General features: G+C 41.5%; 2 protein-coding genes across 3 annotated transcripts; both read right to left on the bottom strand.

Annotated features, from left to right (window-relative positions):
* Nucleotides 1–2202: 2202 nt before the first annotated feature.
* On the bottom strand, nt 2203–4531 carry slc52a3-1 (solute carrier family 52 member 3-1; the record flags this gene model as incomplete). Its single annotated transcript, XM_083674381.1, has 3 exons — nt 2203–2415; nt 2921–3044; nt 3519–4531. 3 exons carry the CDS (start codon nt 4529–4531, stop codon nt 2203–2205), a joined length of 1350 nt encoding a protein of 449 aa, XP_083530507.1.
* A 2573-nt stretch (nt 4532–7104) lies between these two features.
* peds1 (plasmanylethanolamine desaturase 1) lies at nt 7105–17371 on the bottom strand. 2 transcript variants are annotated; one of them, XM_083674317.1, is made up of 8 exons: nt 17202–17371; nt 15752–15871; nt 15181–15272; nt 14868–15012; nt 14443–14655; nt 8695–8843; nt 7935–8060; nt 7105–7735 (listed from the first exon to the last, which is right to left on the bottom strand). In XM_083674317.1, the coding sequence occupies exons 1-8, from the start codon at nt 17335–17337 to the stop codon at nt 7589–7591; spliced, it is 1128 nt and encodes a 375-aa protein (XP_083530443.1). In that variant the 5' UTR covers nt 17338–17371; the 3' UTR covers nt 7105–7588. The 2 variants fall into 2 exon arrangements, with proteins under 2 accessions (XP_083530443.1, XP_083530442.1); XM_083674316.1 differs by lacking the exons at nt 14443–14655; nt 14868–15012; nt 15181–15272; nt 15752–15871; nt 17202–17371 and adding an exon at nt 10608–10640.
* Nucleotides 17372–18505: the final 1134 nt, after the last annotated feature.

Below are 18505 nucleotides of genomic sequence, written 5' to 3'. Positions count from 1 at the left end.
GGTAACTAGAGTGTGGTGTGAGTTCATTGCATCATAGCTTCTCTGAATGTGTTCTCTTATATCCAGTTAAAGAGAGGGTGAATCCTCTTTCTATTTTGACACGCTGCTCTTTTAGCTAAGAGGTGCAGTGGCTGGCTGGGGATGGTGGGTTTGGGGTGTGTTTGGGGGTGGGGGGTGGGATTGCAGGGGGGGGGGTCCTCTCTGGGAGGTGTCGTCCTGAGCAGATGGACCTCTCAGTGGCTCAGTAAGTGGAGTCCTTACATGGCAGAGGAGACTGCAGGATCTCATAGGACCAAGACTCAGCATCCAGGTGGCCACGGCCCCTCCTGACCAGCTGGAGGAGCGATGGGGCCATCTGACACTCGCAGCGAAATCATACACTTTTCTTTCTGCTGCTTTGTCTGTCAATGCCTCAACACACAAAGACCCGGGCCAATCAAGGAATTGTAGCTAATGATGTTAGTGGGGGAAAACAACTTTTAGTTTCACTCAAATATTCAAGGTCGTGAAACTAAGCGAAGCACTTTGCATGCAAAACGCAGGCAAATTGTCCAAAGTATTATAACTGTCAAATAAATAAATAATAATAATAATAAAGATAAACAAAGATAAACACTGGCTTTGAAAAAATATTTTCATCCCCTAGAAACATAACTTGATGTGTCTTCACCGAAATGGAACACTTTAACTGAGGCTTTCCCTTTATTGATGACCTGAGCTTTCCAATCGGTTATTTCTGATGACTTGAACAGTCCACTGCAGGGATTTCAGGAAGACGGGTATTCCTCAAATCCAAATGAGAAAGTTGCATCTGTGTTTGGCCTCAGCTGATCCCTAACCCGGAGGCAGTGTTGGACTAATTATATTTCTTTTTTCAGTTTTTTTGCTTAGTGTCAGGGTCAAACAGGGTCCCAAGTGACCAGCGACAGGGCCAACAGCCGACTGCCCCCTCTGACTGTCAGTAATTAGAGTCCCCCCTCCCTGCGCCCCCCCCCCCCCCCACACACACACACACACACACAACCAGGGCTTGGGACCCCTGTCTGAGGGGAAAGGGGATAGAAAGATGAACAGCTGCTGATAAGACACCACTCTGGTTCCCATGGATGTCCAGCAGCATTCTCCTTAGATAAGGTCCCCAACCCTTACTATGGGAGACTTGTTGTCTGCGAGTGTGTGCGTGTGCGTGCGTGTGTGTGTGTGTGTGTGTGTGTGTGTGTGTGTGTGTGTGTGTGTGTGTGTGTGTGTAAGTCATCATTGGTGGTTTATACATGTTTTACTGTACCACACAATGAAAAGATGAATGTATCTATTCAGTTAAACTTGTATCATATTTATTGTGGGTCATGACCACCTCTCTCCACCATGTTCACATAGATATAGGATGATCAATTAAGATTTTATTTTCTTAAGTTGTTACATAGAAAACTTCACATTGACACACACACACACACACACACACACACACACACACACACACAGAGAGAGAGACACCATATAAATAGACACATTTAATAACATGTCTTGTATGTGTTTAGAGGATCTGCTGGGATGCCCGAGGAATGTAGGGAATCCTAGCCCGTTTCCATGATATTGTGGTATACTGATGCCATCTAGTGTTACAATGAGGTTTAGCAGGAAGATGTCACCCACAAAATAATATGGCCACAGAATGCATAAATCTCCTTACACATAACATTAAATAGCCATTTTTAGGTGCTATAAGAGATCTGAAATCAACAGCAATTACAAACCAAAGTTTAAATAAGTGACAGGTTCAGTTTATCTAAAATGTACATTTATTCAAGAGTAATGGTATATCATACATTTGTTTTAACAAATGAATATTAAATTAAAATACAATCACAAAATAAAGGCATTGCCATTAATAAGCTTGTCCCGACTTATAAGGCAGACATTTACAACCATCAGTGGAAAACTAGAACATGGGTTACAAATCATTATACAGCATAGAAATAGTTTTATCAATCACGTATTCAACAACAGTTTAAAATGTTCCACTTGTTGTAGTCCATTGATCTCAGTAGATTGATCTCTCTGCCTAGAAAAAGTGAATTGTTTTGCTCAGATTCAACTGAAGAGTCCTCTCTCAAAGCAAGGGCCAGGCAGGCACATCCAAGATTGCCATTCCTTCCCTGGCCTCCAGATAACACGCTGGCACTGTGGCTCGCAGGCAAGCAATCATAAAGGGCACTTGGTATTGCAGACGTCTCCTGACTGAAACAGGCTGTAGACATTAACCAATGGGAACATGGTGACAGAGCCGACAAGGGAGCCCGCCTGTGCAGCCGCTCCGCACCACACCAGGGCGCTGTGGCTCTCGTCTCTCAAGATGACGCCCACCATCACCTTCACATATGACATGGTACCAGTGAAGAAGACCCACGAGAGCACCTGAGGGTTAGATATAGCATAGAGTTATAAGAGTTATAAACACTAAAAGGCGCACTCCCCTAAATTAACTGTGAATATATGGGGAGTGCCATGTAGTTAACGTTCTTCATCTTCTGTGATTTAAGTGGGTAAATCAAATGTTGTGCTAAAAAAAAAAAAAAAAAAAAGAACAACAATAATATAAACCCTTAAGACATAAGCACAACCTGGATTAAAAACGGTTATACTTTTTAATGAACAAATCTCCGAACATTCTCTTGAAATGGCCTAAGTGACCAATGACTCCTGAAGGCCATTCCAAGAGGATGGGGCATGAATGCTAGAAGCCATTCTCCCAGCAATGGTGGAGGCATAGGGACCTTCAGCACAGAGGCTGATAACACAGTTACTTAACAATTAGTCAGCTGTAACAGAGGAGTTGAACTTTTCTCTGATACAGGAAAGAACAGTTCCTAGGAATTACATTAAAAAACACCTCTCGACAGGTGGTGCACAGGTCACTTACAATGATAGCTTCTCCCAGCGCGGAGGATTGAAGCAGTGGACATGGACTCATGGCAGCCATGGCCATGTTGTAACTCCCACAACCAGTGCCCAGGAGAACCAGCACGCCCAGAAAGACTAGTGACCTGGACAGAAACACAGGACAGGAAACTGTTTGGTAAGGTAGTACTGGTATATTTAAAAGAAGTTACTACACATAATGATAATCACAGACATAACCACAGATGAAGGGAGGATAAATATCCTTAAATGTCCTCATGTATTAGCTTAGTTCAACTGTTTTACCCCTTCATAATTCCAAATATAGGCTTTTTACTTCATTGTTTGTAAACAATGTTATGGTAAACCAAAACCTGGTTAAAACTATCATTTTATTTGAAAACTATCACAGATGGTAAATCCTTGCACCCATAGCACCGTATCTGAATTTGAAAGTGGTTTCCAGCCCCATCCCACAGCTGTTATCAAACAAATTGGCGGGGTGATCCCTTTCCTGTTGTTTGAATCCCGGATTGGCCATTTAATCAATAATTAGGATTACCAGTTTTATCATAAACAGCAGAGGAGAGGTATTGAGACTGCTGCATTTGTGGTTTTACCGTTTAGGTAGGCACAAGGCAATGATACAGGCCACTGGATTGGCCATAGACGCCAGGGAAGCAGAGAGGTGGTATGCCAGTTTCCCATAGGGCATGCAAGAGTACGTCTGCACTGAGGGCAACAGGCCATTGGTCGCACTATTCACCCAGACCACCATGAGGTAGATGAAGGCCAACTGACATGCCGAGTGGCCTGTTTTGGCTAGCAACGGCCTGGACTGGTCCAACTCCTCCCTGTTGTGGTGTTTGGGATTCTGACCGTCAGTCACTGCTGCAGGGTTGTCCAAGCCGGAGCAGACAGTTGCGATGGTGTCGGGGACCAGGTTCTCTGTGGAGATCTCAAAGGTGCGTGGAAGCCTGTTGAGTGCAACAAAAGCAGCCAGGCTGACAGTCATCATGGCCGCCAGGAAGAAGAAGAAGACCTCGGTAGAGAAGTTGGGTGGGAGGTATTGGGTCTGCACCACGTACGTGTCCCCCTCCTCAGTGAGGTTCCCCACTGGCTGAGAGACATTCACACACTTGGCCAGGCCCACGCCTTGTGCAAGCGCCACCAGGGCGGGAATGAAGCCGCTCAGGCCCTCGCCAATGAAGTAGGTGGTGATGTAGTGGGCTGGCAGTTGCATCATAAACGGCAGGAAGGTGACGGAGGAGGTGCAGTCCACCAGGGCCAGGAAGAAGGTTATGATGAAGAAAGCTGTGCTGCGCGGCGCCCCCGCCACAACCGTGGTCTCGTCCCAGAAGAAGGCGAGCAGAATGCAGGCTAGGACACCGATGGACAGCACGGCGTAGATGACGGCGCTCTCCCTCAGCCGGCCTGGGCACAGCTTGTGCATGAGCGTGACCAGCAGAGGCCCCAGGTTGGCCAGCTGGATGATGACAGTCAGGTAGGAGGGAAGCTCCCAGCCCTCGGGAAGGGTGTTGACGATGAGGGGGAGCTCCACCCACAGGCCGTTGACCGCTATCCAGGAGCCCAGGCCAAAGGCACAGGCCAGCATGTGGATGAGCAGAGACATACTTTTGCTGTAGCTGGTCACAGTCAGACGGGGAAGCCTTGAGAAATGTATGTGAAGTGATGTGAAGGTCTCTGGATCAATGTTTCTCAATTCTCACAACCTTCGCAGCCTGAGGAAAGAAAATATTGATTTCAGAAAGCCTTTGGTAATGGACAATGGAGAGGCAAGAGAGTGAATCGGGAAACAAGAATCGCTATGGGTTAGGGTTAGGAATAGCTATGAATAAAGAATGCTGAAGAGTCACTAAAACTCCAAACCTAAAGTGTCAATTAAGCAGAAAAATAATGATGTCCATTAAAGTTCAGAGTTTTAGATGGGATCTTATTGAGTATGATGTAGTTTCATCCAATTGGACAGAAATATATTATTGTGCAAGGATCTATCAACAGATTATAATGTTGTATAATGTTGGGTTAGGGTTAGGGTTAGGTAAAGGGTAAGTAAGGGTTAGGGTTAGGGTTAGTAAGGGTTAAGTAAACAAAATACATCTCATGACCAGAACTAACTCGACTTTTCCGGTACTTAAGTGCTTTCTGAGTGGCCTATCGGTGGCCTACTTTACACCCGAGGTGTGCAATGTTGCATGCGTCACATGTGTCCTCTGGAAGGCTAATTTAGTTAAATAGTAACAGTTTGATTAACTTGATAAGTATGCAATTAATTAGACAAGGACAACTTTCTGTCACTATTCATTTTTACATCTCAACCATCATTAATTCAAACAACATTTAGGAAAATACAGTAGAATGATTATCTATATCAGAGTATATCTCACATGGTATGGGGCCATGAGCCACCAGAAAATGCTTTGACCTCACAATATTTATTTGAAACAAGTAGCCACAAACACTACAGCCTTCAGAGCATGCCAGACTTTTTTGGCCAGTTCATAAAATCCTGTCAGACAAGATTTAGTACTCACAGTTTTCTTGAGCCACTGGGTGCTGTTAACTTCCCTTCTTTCTCATCTAATATATACAAAGCTTTGGGACAGTAAAACTGGCTTCCTCTCTCCTTCACACACACATACCCGAGGAGACCCAGTGCCTTCTGGGTAGTTCAGAGTCCAGTCCTGCAGTCAGCTCCACCGTGAAAGTGTGAACTGTGTAGCTGAGTCCATTTTCATTTTTTCCATTTTACTGAGTGCAGTAGCAGCCACACAATAGAAATAGTACAGGAGGCCCAATCCCCTTCCTCCACCACTGCTGCCCCTACTAACTAATTGGATACCACTGGCCTCTTATCTATATAATTATGTGAATGGTACATTCAGGCAGACAGTAGTGCTGCTTATATCAGTGCATACAGATATGTATGTGTACTGTGTGCAATGTCCCAATAACCCTATAAATGCTGAACTTTGAAGCCAAGAGGATTGCACTTCTTTGATGGATAATTCAGCCTTTTCTTACAATTCTCAACCAATATTATGGCTACATCAAACACCTTTAATTCAAAGGGTTCTAGAAATTATCAAATAGCATTATAATGTTTCATTGTCCAGACACAGATCTAGTCTTTGTTGTTAAGAGTAAATTGATGTCCAGATGGAGATAAGTCTTATTATCAGTCATTCAAAAGACATGTAGAAATCCCTTTGTGGTCAAACTATTCTATATTGTAATGAAATAGGATCGATGTTCAAACTATCCCTGCTGTGAAGAGTCAGAGGACTGGCCACATTATGAGATGTGTACTGCATGTTTGGTAAGATCGCTCAAGGTCAGCAGATGGTGACAGACAGACAGACAGTGCTACTGTGTAAAAGTACAATGACTTGTTTCATAACCCATATTATTGACAGAGCCTATGGATAACCTTTAACCCAATGACAAACATGTAAACAACCTGTCAGCAGGGCTTAAATCCGTATTAATCAAGAACCATACAAACATAAGTGTGAATGCACGACGCAAGATTTATCAGAGGAAGGGGGAGGAAAAACAACCTTATCATCTCCAGTTGTAAAGAAGACAGCACTACCAGTCAAATCTACTCTCTCACATAATAAACGTCCTAGACATGTTGCAAATACAATTATCTCCTTTCAAGGGTTGTTAACTTAATGGTTGTGGGTTCTGATGAGTGTAGTCTATAGGCTACTGACTAAAATGGTGTCTATTTTCACTTGAATTCTGTTGATTAACCACGTACAAAACAACCACTGCAGTCTCGTGAATAAAATAATTACTGACTAAAATATCAGTGGTGTTACCTGGCTGACAGCTCGAGTGGCTTACAACTACAGACTTGCTGTAAGCTCCACTCACATGCGCGTGCCATGGGGTTTGTAAATGCATTGCTTTATGAGTCATCACATGCAATCAGACTGGGCAAACAGGAAACATTTTCACATATTTGTCATGTACTACTCATATTCAACATTGAGGTAATTAGCTTATTGGATCTATGTTTATGACATAAATATGCGAAAAAATTATAGCTCAATTTCTGCACTGCACTGAACAACATCCACAAATACTCATCTGATGGGGTAGATTGAATTATAAACAAATCTGTGAACTGTTGGTGGGGTTGAGGTGTCCTCTATTACAAAAAGGCAAGACAAAATGTACACTCAATAAGATTATTTATGTTATTGTACAATCTGCATTTATAACAAATAATAATAAAAAAAAGATTAGTAAGATGTACAGTATTCGAATGATCAGGTCTGGTGTGGACCGAGGACCCTCTAGTCCAACCAGAGCTCCAGTGATGGGAGAGGGGAGGGGCCAGGGCCTGAGAATGGCGCATACAGAAGTGCTTTCATGTGTGGGCAAGTGTGTGTTTGTGTCTATGTCTATGTGTGTGCATGCGCACATGTATGTCTCTATATCTGTGTGTGTGTGTGTGTGTGTGTGTGTGTGTGTGTGTGTGTGTCTATGTGTGTGCGTGCGCACATGTATGTCCCTACATCTGTGTGTGTGTGTGTGTGTGCGCACACGCTTGAGTGTTGACAGGCAACTGAATAAAAGGAAGTGTTGGATGGGATGAAGGGATGAACGCAAACAAAAGAGGGGGGGAAAAGGAAAAAGGAGGAGTAGTAGCTAGGGCTCAGTTGGTGTAGATCTGGCCCTCGGGTGGCTGGGGGAGCTTCATGTTCTCCTTGCACATCATGAGCCGTCTGAGCTCCTGCAGCACCACCCGGATACTGTAGGAGTTCTGCCACTTGGCCAGTGCAGACACTGCTCGTGTGTCAACCTGCAGTAGCGGGAACAATACAGGACATAGATGTATCATCCGATACCACGCCCGAAAAAGCACACTCTCAGCATATTTTGCTGCAAATACATCGATTATAAAAGCTTCTGTTACTTACAAGCTTAGCTCACTGACAAAAAAACAAAAAGAGGAACATTCATATGGATTTCAGTGAGACCAGACCAACAGGTTTACTTACTGCGCCATTGGAGTTGTGCACACCATTCAAGTTTATCTTGGTCACAAATCTGACAAACGGAGGTGTGTCTGGATATCTGGGCCCACATTCAATCTTCAGACTATACATCCTATTTTCATAGATTGTCTGTGAATTACACAAAGATACATTGTTGAAGCATCATAGCTGTATTTTCTGCCAGGATGTATGTATGCAAATTCCTGAGTCAATACATTATACAAAGCGGAGGACCTTCAGGGAAAATCTAGAAAAGGAGATGGGTTAAGTGTAGGGCTGCAGCCATAAAGTATTTTGCTAATTGAGTATCCTGTCAATTATTCTGACGATTATTTGAGTAATCAGATTGAAAATGATTTTATGCTTTATAGAGAACATTATATATGAAGTAGGCTATAGCCTTTGCAGATTATAACCATTGATGTCTAGAGTCCAGAGCATTTATCCTTCCTGTTTTTTTTAATATAAAAATAAACATTGCCAGTTTAGAAATTAATGTAAAGTGTCATTTTCAGCAAACGTAAAAAAAAAAAAAAAAAAGTGAATATTCGAGGCAGAGAATTCTAATTATTACACACTTTAAATGGAATAAAATTATTTGAGTTATTCGATTAATCGTTTCAGCCCTAGTTAAATGCATGGTTAATCCCTGTAACAACCGCTTTCAACAAAAAGATTACAGGAAAATGTATCGGGTTGCATAGGAATCACTGAACCATAGTTGTTGATGGGAGTTTTTGCCTGAATGGACCAGAGCACTCACCCTAGGAGGGCCAATGATCATCCCTCTCCATCGTGTTAAAGTCATGTCCTCATCATCTTCCAGGCCCCAGCTCACTGTTCCATCCCCTACACCTTTCTGGCCTTCTTCCAGCTCTTCAAGAAGCCGGAAATTACGAGGAACCTTAACGCCTGTTGAGGTCCCAGACAAACAAGAAGACAGACATTCCTAAAAGTCCCAGTACAAGACATGTCTAATGTCAATTGCACTCTATTGAGTTTTAATTGTGCAGGATTAGTGGCCATATCAGCCTCACCGGTTTTTAATTGATTGCTACTCCTTTAAATGGAGTCAGTCAGAAGGAGGTACTGTTTGAAAATCCACTGTAACCATGTTATTGTAGAAACGCTTATTATAATCTTGAACCTATTAGCACAGTCTACTTTCAGTCCACATACATCTGAACAAGGACATGTTGCATGAGCCTAGTCCTCATTCACCAGCCAGCCTAAACTGGACATATACCTTCGACCCACTGACCAATAGCCTGCTATCCAAGAATAAACCAGACTCTGAGTGCCTTTTACCAATTATTTCCAACAGCTCTAGAGTGATGAACATCTGAGCGGTATTCTGATGCTGTCATTGTCCTCTCTGAACCTCTCATTCCCCTAGCCCATTTTCCACACTTTGGACACTCTTGATTTATGATCCAGTGATTAGAATAGTAGGCTACATGCATTTGTGCATGCATGTCTTGATACAACCACGGTTTGTTCCCTGCCTTGGTTATTACTCTCTGAGGCTGCTATTATATTGCATATTGCCAAACCACTATACACCAATGCTGGTGTTTGAGGAATGGTAATATGTCTCAATCAACATCTATCCTGGTGTCTTAAAAAATAATGCATGACAGACCAATGTCAACTTCTAGAACGGCTAGTTAATGTTCTGGAATACAACAAATGGTTTTGTTTGGTCCAGTCAATAGATTTTTACAATTAGCTTGTTGAAATGAAACCCTGCAATGGGCCCTGTCTGCTCTGGACCATCATTGTTGAGAAACTGTTGGGATTCACTTCAAGTGTAAGTGGGGCTTAATTATCTAGTTTTGTTAATGTATAGCTATCTAGCGAGCTATATAACCCAAACCCGGATCTGTCCTATAAACTCTCTTTGTAGACTGGCTGGCTAGCGAAATCATTGGGCCTGCCTCGCTAGCCAACCGTGCCATTCGAAATTAGCTAGTAAGCTAACTGACAACTGGCTAACAACAATAGCTAGCTAAATAAACGGCACTATGACATGTTGGTGACATGTCAACATACTAGCTAGCAATCCTGCAAATTCGTCTTCTGCGTCTTTTTGGGTAATAAACAAGGTTGCTAATTGCTTTTTCCAATTCTCAACGTTGGATATTTTCTATATAGAAGCTGTCTTGGCGGTGCTAGCTCTAGCTAGGTAGCTAGCTAAAAACACTCGTTTTTTAAAAACAATTTTGGAGGCTAGCAAGCTAGCAATAAAGACAAGTTTGATGAATGACGCGGCATGATAGTGAACACTGGTTGATGAGATGTTTATGCATTTGACAATATACATGGGTCACTATGTATTGAGGGATTATAACTAAAATATGAATAATCATGTATCCTCGATACACAGAAGCAAGGGAACTTGCCAAACAAAAAGCCTGGTCAGCTGGCGTAGTATGCTCGCTAGCTCTTATCTTGCAGGTAACACAGCTAGCTAGGTTAGCAAGCCTAACGCGTTAGCTTCCACATCCAGAACATTTCCAGTCTATGTACTGACTAAACATTGATAAAACAAGCAGTGATCTCACAATTTGTACGGTTGACCGTACCTTGGAACTCTTATACACATTATCAATGAAGGGTGCTTAGACTTTTAAACGAATAAGTAATGTGGTGGTCATTTATTTCAGAATCGTTTACCTGATCCGGCGGCGACCGCCATCTTGTCGTTAAGTAGCGGGAGCGCGCACGTAACCCCATGGTTGGTTGCAGTGGAGGACAGAGAGCCGGGGTGGGGTGTGCTCAGATTCAGAAATGTCTGATCACAAACACAACTGTAAATAAATACAACACCTGTTTCATTCCCGCGGTTTCATTCATTCAAATATGTTTATTTGCAGTTATATAGCATTGACAATGCTACCAGACACATTTAGACAATGCCAGATAGTTCCAAGAAAGACAAGTTACTGCTATAATATAGTTATAGACTATATATTTGTGTTCCCCATGTGCGTCACACGCTTTATCTCCGACACAATTTTGACCAAAGTTCAGTGAATGATGCGTCTTGCCAATAGACTGTTACGAGTTCCGAGGTGACGCCGATTATCTTGTGATGGTGCGGCTGAAGTGACAGGTTGTCACACGTTATAATAGGGTGCAAAGAGGAGAGCGCACCTCAGATCGCACCTTTTACGCAATTTTACTGTCAAATCCTTGGAAATGAATCAAATAAGCACTACAAGCTCTGGTAACTCTTCAGTCATACGTTTAAATAATTGTCACCAATTCACACGTGGGGGACAACATGTTTACTCTACACATGTAATAGCTGAAAACATATTTTAATATGATTAAATGTTTGACACGTTTTTCCATCAATTACTAATTTGTTAGATGTAATAACATGTGTTGTGTATTGTATGCATAAATGTATGTATATTTGTTTGTATTTTAACTCTTGCCTGCATAATGATTTCCCTACTGGGACAATAGATTGATTCACATGGGAACAGGAAACACAACCGACTACTATATTATTGTTTATTTAGTTTCTTTATAAATATAATATATACATTGTGGCATAATTCTTCACAATGGAAGACAACAAAAAGGCATCAAGGCATTGTTTCTGATATCTAAAATTCCATAATTCACAAACATAACCAACAACCATGTGATTCATTTTAGAAAAGAGATGACACTGAATTAGGAGGCCCATTTAAGGACAGGATCAATCAAATGATATAGGCCAAGGCCAGTAATATTGTTTGTAAGTTAAATTTACAACAAATTATTTAGGGATAAGGCCATTCGTTCAAATGTCCAAGGAGCACTACACATTTCATTCAGACAGAGCATGTCAGAAACATACCAACTACACCCAATACAACATGATTGATCTCTTCTCCCAAAATAAGTGCCACTAGGTAACAAGTCTTTTAACATTTAGACATACCCAGTGGTACACTTTCAACAACACCATTCAAATCCATGAATGCAAAATCATTGTGTTAGAGCAAGAGGTCGTTAGAAAAACTAGTAAATCACAAATTTCCATCTTCATGACAGCATTGTACAAACTATATAACGCATGGCTTAATCCACCACAATATAACCCATCAATATACTTCAAATTTGCAATGGTAAACAACTGATACAGAAAATCTTGCATATACCACATTGGAAATTAAGAAAAAGAGTCAAACCAATTAAGTTTGCCATTGGTCAATAGAAACATGATCTAAAATTCCAAACTGTAAATAAGTTATACTTTCACAGGTCATGAGAATCAATTTCAGTTGGTTTTCATTTTATTATTTCCCTCAAGGGAATTACTGAACAAACTACAACACATCATTCTATTACACATACCTTGTTATAACTGTGACCGGGATTCAATCAATTGCACATAGCTGCTTCTAGTAGTTTCTAAACTGACAATAAAGACTGCCTTATAATAACTTAGTAATAATCCTAATTCATTAATCCTAACAAGCATTTTGAATTTAGCAGTAATGGCTCTGCTGTCCTACAATTGAAAGAGGTGAATGCAGAGTAAACATAATTTTTCCAAGTACAAAAAGTAATGTTGGCTTTTGAATAAAACAATTCATATCTACATCTTACCTCAGTAGCCTAAGTTTTACTCACACATAAAAGTAATGTCTCTTAATACTGCTGAACCATGTCAATCCCACATAAGTGCTGTCAACCAACATAGATCTCTCTGACAGGACTTGAACAGTTTCCAAGATTAAACATGATCATACTTTTGTTTTTTTAAACTAAGTACCAATTAGCAGTGTGTGGCGGTTCTAATTGGGAAGAAAAATAAAAAAAAACGTTTTCTTTCCTTTACAATTTCACAATTAACCCAAAACTGAAGTGGTCACTTGGCGCAATGATTTCATACCCCTGTACGATTTTACATGAAAACAGTAAGGAAAGCTGGTGACCAATCATATTGCTCGCATAAGCCAGCATGCTGTATGCACACATGCATTCACATAAGCCAGTGTAAGTGTCACATCTTCAAAAATAGGTAATTGTTTGCATGCCATTCACCTATTCTGTAACATATTTATGTAAGGGAATTTAAGAACAGACATAGCATTTTTAGCCAACAAGGTTTCAAGTTATGACGTGTATCAGGTTCTCCATCAATCGCACTGCATAGGTGTCTGCTGTACAATACATGTACATGTCTAGTTACTACAGCAACAACATACTTTGCATTTATGATCTACTATGCAAACGCAAGTACTTATCACATCTGCTACAGTCAAGTAATTCCTGGGCCATCGAACAGCACTGCAGACATATTACCTATCCTGCTTGTTTGTCATAGCAATAGAGCAAATATACATTGGCAATACCACTAACAGGAATGTTATGTTTTGCCACTGCCATGCTAACTGTGCAGTGTGTAAAACATTGACAAATTAAAATCGACACATAACTTAAGAATGAGTGTGTGAGTAACCCTGGTTGGAAAAACCATGAGAGTCTCAAATAGGTATGATTGAGAATTAATAAAAAAGAAATAAAAAAAAAAAAGGCATAAATGATGACTGCATCTGTGGTACTTAAGGCTGCTTGAGAAAACTGCACATGGGACTGCTATGTCCATCCAGACACTTTTAGGTAAAATTAAGTAGAAAAGATCTCAGGTAGGGAGGGAGTTTCAATAGCTGTGAATAGAAAAGTGAGATAAGGTGAAACTGGCTAATAGGCCATGTCCTTGGCAAATTTGTAGTACTAAAGCCTTGGTAGTACTGTACACAAAACACTGGGTCTGTGGCCAGCGACAGAGGACATTTTGCTATTGTCCTTCTATGTTGTTTTGGAGAAAATAAAACCAACAAATAATGCCAAAAAAGGCATGTTTTTTTTTTTCCTTCAAGTATTTTGGTTTGGGATATTTTGAGTTCTCTTGGGAAAGTAAGATCTGTCTCTCATGTTCAGTCTTTGTAAGGTGGATTACGGTTTAAAAGTGTTCCATTCTGGGAACAATGGCTTCTGTGCACCACAAGAAAGGGTTAAGTTAGACATACGAGATATGGAGCTGGATGACAAGTTGATAGTGTATTGCAATGTAGTGCTTTCAAACACTATTTCAAACGCTCCAAGGACAGAACCAGATAAAAAGTGCAAGGCTTAAAGCTATGGCATCGGAAACCATTGGTTAGGTTTTTCGTCTCCTATGGATTACACTTGAAATTAGGCAAAAAGGGACAAGAAGACAGATCTAGCCGGCGTCTTCTGAGGTAGGGGTGCAGTCAGCCTGCGGCATTACGTGGTTTTATGAGCCCATTTAAGGTCATCAGACCTGGGCTTCTCACCCGTTACACCCTGGATCAGATCCTCAAGGTTACGCCAAAACCCCAGCTTCTCCAGAGGGTAGTTCAGCCAGCCTGGGAAAACAAATCCCAGTATATAATCCTATCAACTATATATCCCATATACATTTTACAGCCTACTGTACATCATTTTAACACACACACACACACACACACACACACACACACACCTGTGGTGATGCAGAAGTATGTCTCATGGGGGGATACATGATGGATACGGTGGTGCTTGCGGGGCAGGATGACATGGCAGTTCTGGAGGAAGACCACCCAGCCCGGCAGGCCAAAGTACGTGTGAGACCACTTGTGAATCTGGTTGGTCAGGGTGACAAAGATGGCCAGTGCAAAAACATAGCAGTCCCAGGGGTAGTTGTGATAGAGCTCCACTACAAAAGGGGAGAGAGAGAGAGAGACACACACACAGACAGAGAGGGGGGGGGAGAAACAATCAAAATGTAGTTTTGTTTGATTTGCACGATTTCCTTTAGATTTTGACGCAGAAAAAACAACGCCAAGAGTACTGCGACCAAATGCCAAGAGTACTGCGACCTGCATTGACTATAAGTAACAACATTGGCATGCTTTGGCAGCAGCTCACCAGGGGGGAGAGTAAGGAAGTTGAAGGCCATGTTTACTAGTGGGACCAGGGTCAGCATGCAGTTGTCACCATTGGTCTCAATGAAGTCATGGCGGGTGATGGCTGTAGGGTCGATGTGGTGCTCCCTAAATGGTCGGATAAAGGCCTGGGTTGAGACATCGGGAGGTGAATTAAAAAAAAGGAAAGAACAAGAGAAGCAAAGAGGGAAAACAGACACATCTGAGGAATCCATAGGTAATTTTCACATCGCAAAGTAAGTTTGAGTGAATGTACTGTACGAGGGTAAATAAAGAAGAAAGGATGCTTGCCCTACTTTTCCAAAGATGGGGAGCTCCACAGATCCCCAGGTGTCAGCCCCCCAGTGGACCAGGCCAGAGGCGAAGTCTGCAGTCAGTATTCCCGCCACTGGGAGAAGAGAGAGTGTGTTAGCGTTGAATTCCAGGTAAGGAATGAGCAACAGCAGCTATGATCAAATAGGTCTATTACAATCGAATGGCTCCGTAAATCAGTAACTATAAACTGATTAAGACAGAACATACGGACACTACAGACATATTGTATACATAACATTTCACTTAATCAGGCCCTGTTGCACCAGCTGACTTACTGTTGTGAGGGACATTCTGGCCGTGAACATCAGCTGGCCAGCTAGAGATCCATCAATCGAACATAGGTATTCATAAATCTAACAATTATTCAGTCATATGAGTAGCTATACAATCATGCAACACCCTACACATATGATGGTTGTACAAGTCTAAACATAATCCCCACTAAAGAGAGAAGAGACATTGAGAGAGAGAGAGAGAGAGAGAAAACAAGATATTGTCAATCAATGTGCTCGGTTGGCACCTGTGCACTGTGTGGATGTCAGCTGTGCTTACCAATGCCCAGGAGGATGTACCACGCATGACTCAGGTGGAAGTTGGCAAGGAGGTGAAAGAAGTTGAAGGCCATGAGTGAGAAGCAGAGGACAACACTTGTCCACTCCAGACATCTTTTTCCTGGAGTAATAAAAACAAAACAAACATCCCGAGGTTACAAAATTCCAAGTACTTTAGAAAGTAAGTTATTGTGTTTGTAACCATTTGAAAAATGCATCAGCTTTTAGTGGGACAAGTTGGTCTCAGTTCAAGTAATGCAGCTGTCCCACTTAAAAACTAAATCACACAAACAGGGACCACACTACTACTACCGTCTACTTTCTCTGCAGTTAAACAGCAACAACATAGAAATGTCTGCCATGTGAATGCAGTACAATGACGAAGAACTTGAATTTAGAAAGTCAATTCAAGTGAGTGCTTTATCTTTATGGACAATACTGTATTCTGTGATGTAGTACACCATCCCTCCATGCTTTGCTTGTACTATAATTATTATTATTCTTTGGGAGTGTGAATATCTGCATGAATAGAATATGGGCTGAAAATACTTCCGATTCTTACAGCTCAAAGAGAATTAAAAAACCGAGCAGCTCAACACCCCAGGCAGGTAAATTCAGCAAAGTCTGAGACAGTGAGGTGCTACTCTGCCTGGCCAGTTCCCAGCATCACTCTGGCTGCTTCACTACTGAAAGGACAGGCCCAGGAGCATTCTGGTCATGAGGACAAAGCCAGATGCATTCAATCTCTCTCAATAGGTGTCAAGCATGAAAACATCTGTCAAAAGGCACCCTGTACAAAAGCATGCAAATAGATTTGTAAGTAGATTTGTGAGGTTGGAATCCAACTGATACAATGCAGAAAATGCTCTACAGTTATTTTACACTAGTTGCCATACTATAGGTGCTTCAGCTGGTTCAGTTTCTAAATCTCATAATTGCTTGGGTAAATGTATTAAAAAAAAAGCTCAAATAATCTTTAATCAAAAGTTGAAATACTTATACTCCCATCACTTCGTTCTATCATCAATCTTCGCAAATTGTTTTGAAAGGTCAAGCCACTCCCAGTGTCCATATACAGCTCATTTATGTGAATCACAGCATAAATGCAATATCATTTCTATATTCTCAAAAAACGTTGAACAAATTTCTCACTTAATCTCAATTGCAACAAGTAAACCCCGGACGGTTAGCTAATCTGTTGATCGATAAGCATTGTGTAAACCATAAGTGTCATACTGACTTGGAGGCAAACTGCTACATAATGGGCAAGCTAAATAACCTACAGAAACGTTTTGCAATCTGACTAATTGGTTGTAGCAATAGGCTTTGCTGATACCATGTCCTTTTTTTCATTAATGTTCCATTTGCTAATATGCTCAGTGTGACCACTTTTTGACAACGATGAATACGACATTCCTGAGTGACGCTGGCAGTAGGGGAATTAGCCTCACCTGGCGAATACAAATTCGCGAGTTCTTGAGCACCCGCATGTTGTCGACCCCATCGTGCAGTGCCCCGATCAGGTCCCTTTGATTCTGTGTTATGTATTTCTTGTCCACGCCCGTTCTCGCTCACCATTCTCGCCATGTTCAACTCCAGCCTGGTTCAACCCAGTCAGGAAGCCAGCTGTATCAACTACTACTCAACGCAAAAAAAAACACGCCTCTCTCTGCCTTTACCCTGCCGCTCACTACACTGTCGTTCTAGCCCTATCAGATCTAGGTTACAATCTAAAGCAGCCAATTGCTGAGTTAGAAATGATTCCATAACCAAGCGAATAACCAATTAGGTAGTGAGGGGAAAGACTGCATTTCCTGACCCCACCCGCATGTGGCCAATCATACAATTTGGGTTTGGTTATTGATGCTTATGTACGAGATAGTCACTCACGCAAAGACACGCCATTATAGAAGAGACTGTAGGCCTGCAAAAGGCAGTCATAAGTAATTGCACTAATATATTAGGTGATATGCCTATGTGTTGATAGAGTCACCGACTTTCAGACATAAAATGAACGCGGGTGGTAAACATATTTGATCACCAAAACACTGAAAAGAAAGAATATTGGAAAAAAAAACTTCAGGGCTTAAGCGATTTGGCTTGTTTTTTTTCTGGTGCATTTTACCCCAACTCCTCAAGTAAATGGGTATAGCCTAAATGTTACAGATATAACTGTTGCCAGAAAATGTTTAAAACAGTACGATTTGTATAGTTTGGTTTAGTTCTCGTTCTCCTGTGAATTATGCCAGTTTTATTTTACTGTAAACTGTGATCGTTCACTATCACAACCGTACACTAGATGGCAGTATGTTATTTTTTTCCCCCACATATGTTCATCACAGCCCTCAAATGTTTCACTCTCCCCTAAAATGATCTCTAAATGAAATGCAGTTATACATTTATATTATACATTTGCAATGTTGACAGTAAATCATGAATGCATATCACCAAACTATGTTCCAATAGTCTAGTCTGCACAATCCAGCTAATTGGCTAATTGTTTTTAAGTGGCCAATTGCCTATATGCAGATAATTATTTTGCTAATTGACACGGTCATCTCCGGTGGATTACCTCGAAAGAATAACATCTATAGGCCTACCCATAACCCCAATTTGTGGCGAGACGTACTGCTTTTTACATTTGGATGTTGGTGATATCTAGTAGTAGTCACAGGGGACGCGGGGACTTAGCTTCAAAGGTAGCAGACGAAGGATCACATCGCGGATTTGAAGACATTTCTATCGTGAAATGGCA

The sequence above is a fragment of the Argentina silus genome (assembly GCF_951799395.1).
Source record: "Argentina silus genome assembly, chromosome: 8".
NCBI classification, from domain to species: Eukaryota; Metazoa; Chordata; class Actinopteri; order Argentiniformes; family Argentinidae; genus Argentina; species Argentina silus.
Note: the sequence above shows the minus strand (reverse complement) of the source record. Positions and strands in the feature narration are given on the sequence as shown.

What these genes read in the sequence shown, in the direction of transcription:
- peds1 (XM_083674317.1), bottom strand. Translation starts at nt 17,337, where the DNA reads ATGGCGAGAATGGTGAGCGAGAACGGGCGTGGACAAGAAATACATAAC. An exon ending in CTTCCTTACTCTCCCCCCTG is followed by an intron (nt 14,656 to 14,867) that starts GTGAGCTGCTGC and finishes CCCCTTTTGTAG; the next exon opens with TGGAGCTCTATCACAACTAC. An exon ending in TGCACAACTCCAATGGCGCA is followed by an intron (nt 7,736 to 7,934) that starts GTAAGTAAACCT and finishes CCGCTACTGCAG; the next exon opens with GTTGACACACGAGCAGTGTC.